We start from the raw sequence: 860 nt of genomic DNA, 5'->3' as shown, positions 1-860 counted from the left end.
TACTACATTATGCAAGTTTATCATATACCACGAGTATACATAATGATTATATAATTTTAAATTTAAACGTGCATAATGATTAAATTTTCAGAATAATTATCTAATGTTTTTAGGATTACTTGTGGTACACTTGTAATCATAATATGAACGAACTACATTGTAATGACAGTATTTAAAAGAAAAAGAGTTCTATATCAATACATGTCTTACGATTTAAAAAGAACAAGAGAATATAAAATAACTTGGATGAAATAACTAGGAATTTATAGAGTACATGTCTTACGGTTGTGTCCTACTTTGTTGCAATTACCGCATGTGTATAGTTTTCTTGGTTTCTTCTTTTCCATTGCAATCTCCAATGCGGATTTAATTCTTGAATTCTTTGGCCTACCTGGTTGTTGTTTAGGGATCGGTGCTGAACATACCTTCATTATAACATGTCCCGGAACAGATTTATCAAACTCCCTTGGCATGATGGCATTCGCGTAGGAAGTGTACACATAATTTTTTCGATAATAAGGATGACTCATTGAAATGCGGGAGATGTTTCTGTATTCACCGGCCGCAATTGCGTGTGCACAAGGGAGCTTCTCCAAGTCAAACCTGCGACACGTACACTTTTTATCTCTCAAATTGACAACATGCAGAGATGTCCCACTTGTTACTTGTACTTGGTGTTCGTCGATATCTTGGACAGTAAGTAACTTAGCATAATCCATACGACCCTATAAAATATAAAATATGATGCCACATTATATTTGAAACATAAATAACCAACATCAACATTTGCTAAGAAAGGATAAAAGAATAAACCTGGAGAATTTTCTCTACACCACGTGAGAAAACTGTGGTCATCTTCA

At 34.0% G+C, this 860-nt stretch overlaps 1 protein-coding gene across 1 annotated transcript; it reads right to left on the bottom strand.

The window, feature by feature from the left end:
• LOC109129529 lies at positions 264–855 on the bottom strand. Its single transcript, XM_019237803.1, has 2 exons — positions 814–855; positions 264–725 (listed from the first exon to the last, which is right to left on the bottom strand). The coding sequence occupies exons 1-2, from the start codon at positions 853–855 to the stop codon at positions 264–266; spliced, it is 504 nt and encodes a 167-aa protein (XP_019093348.1).

The sequence above is a fragment of the Camelina sativa genome, chromosome 16 (assembly GCF_000633955.1).
Source record: "Camelina sativa cultivar DH55 chromosome 16, Cs, whole genome shotgun sequence".
In the NCBI taxonomy this organism is placed as follows: Eukaryota; Viridiplantae; Streptophyta; class Magnoliopsida; order Brassicales; family Brassicaceae; genus Camelina; species Camelina sativa.
This window is presented reverse-complemented; position numbering and strand designations above follow the sequence as displayed.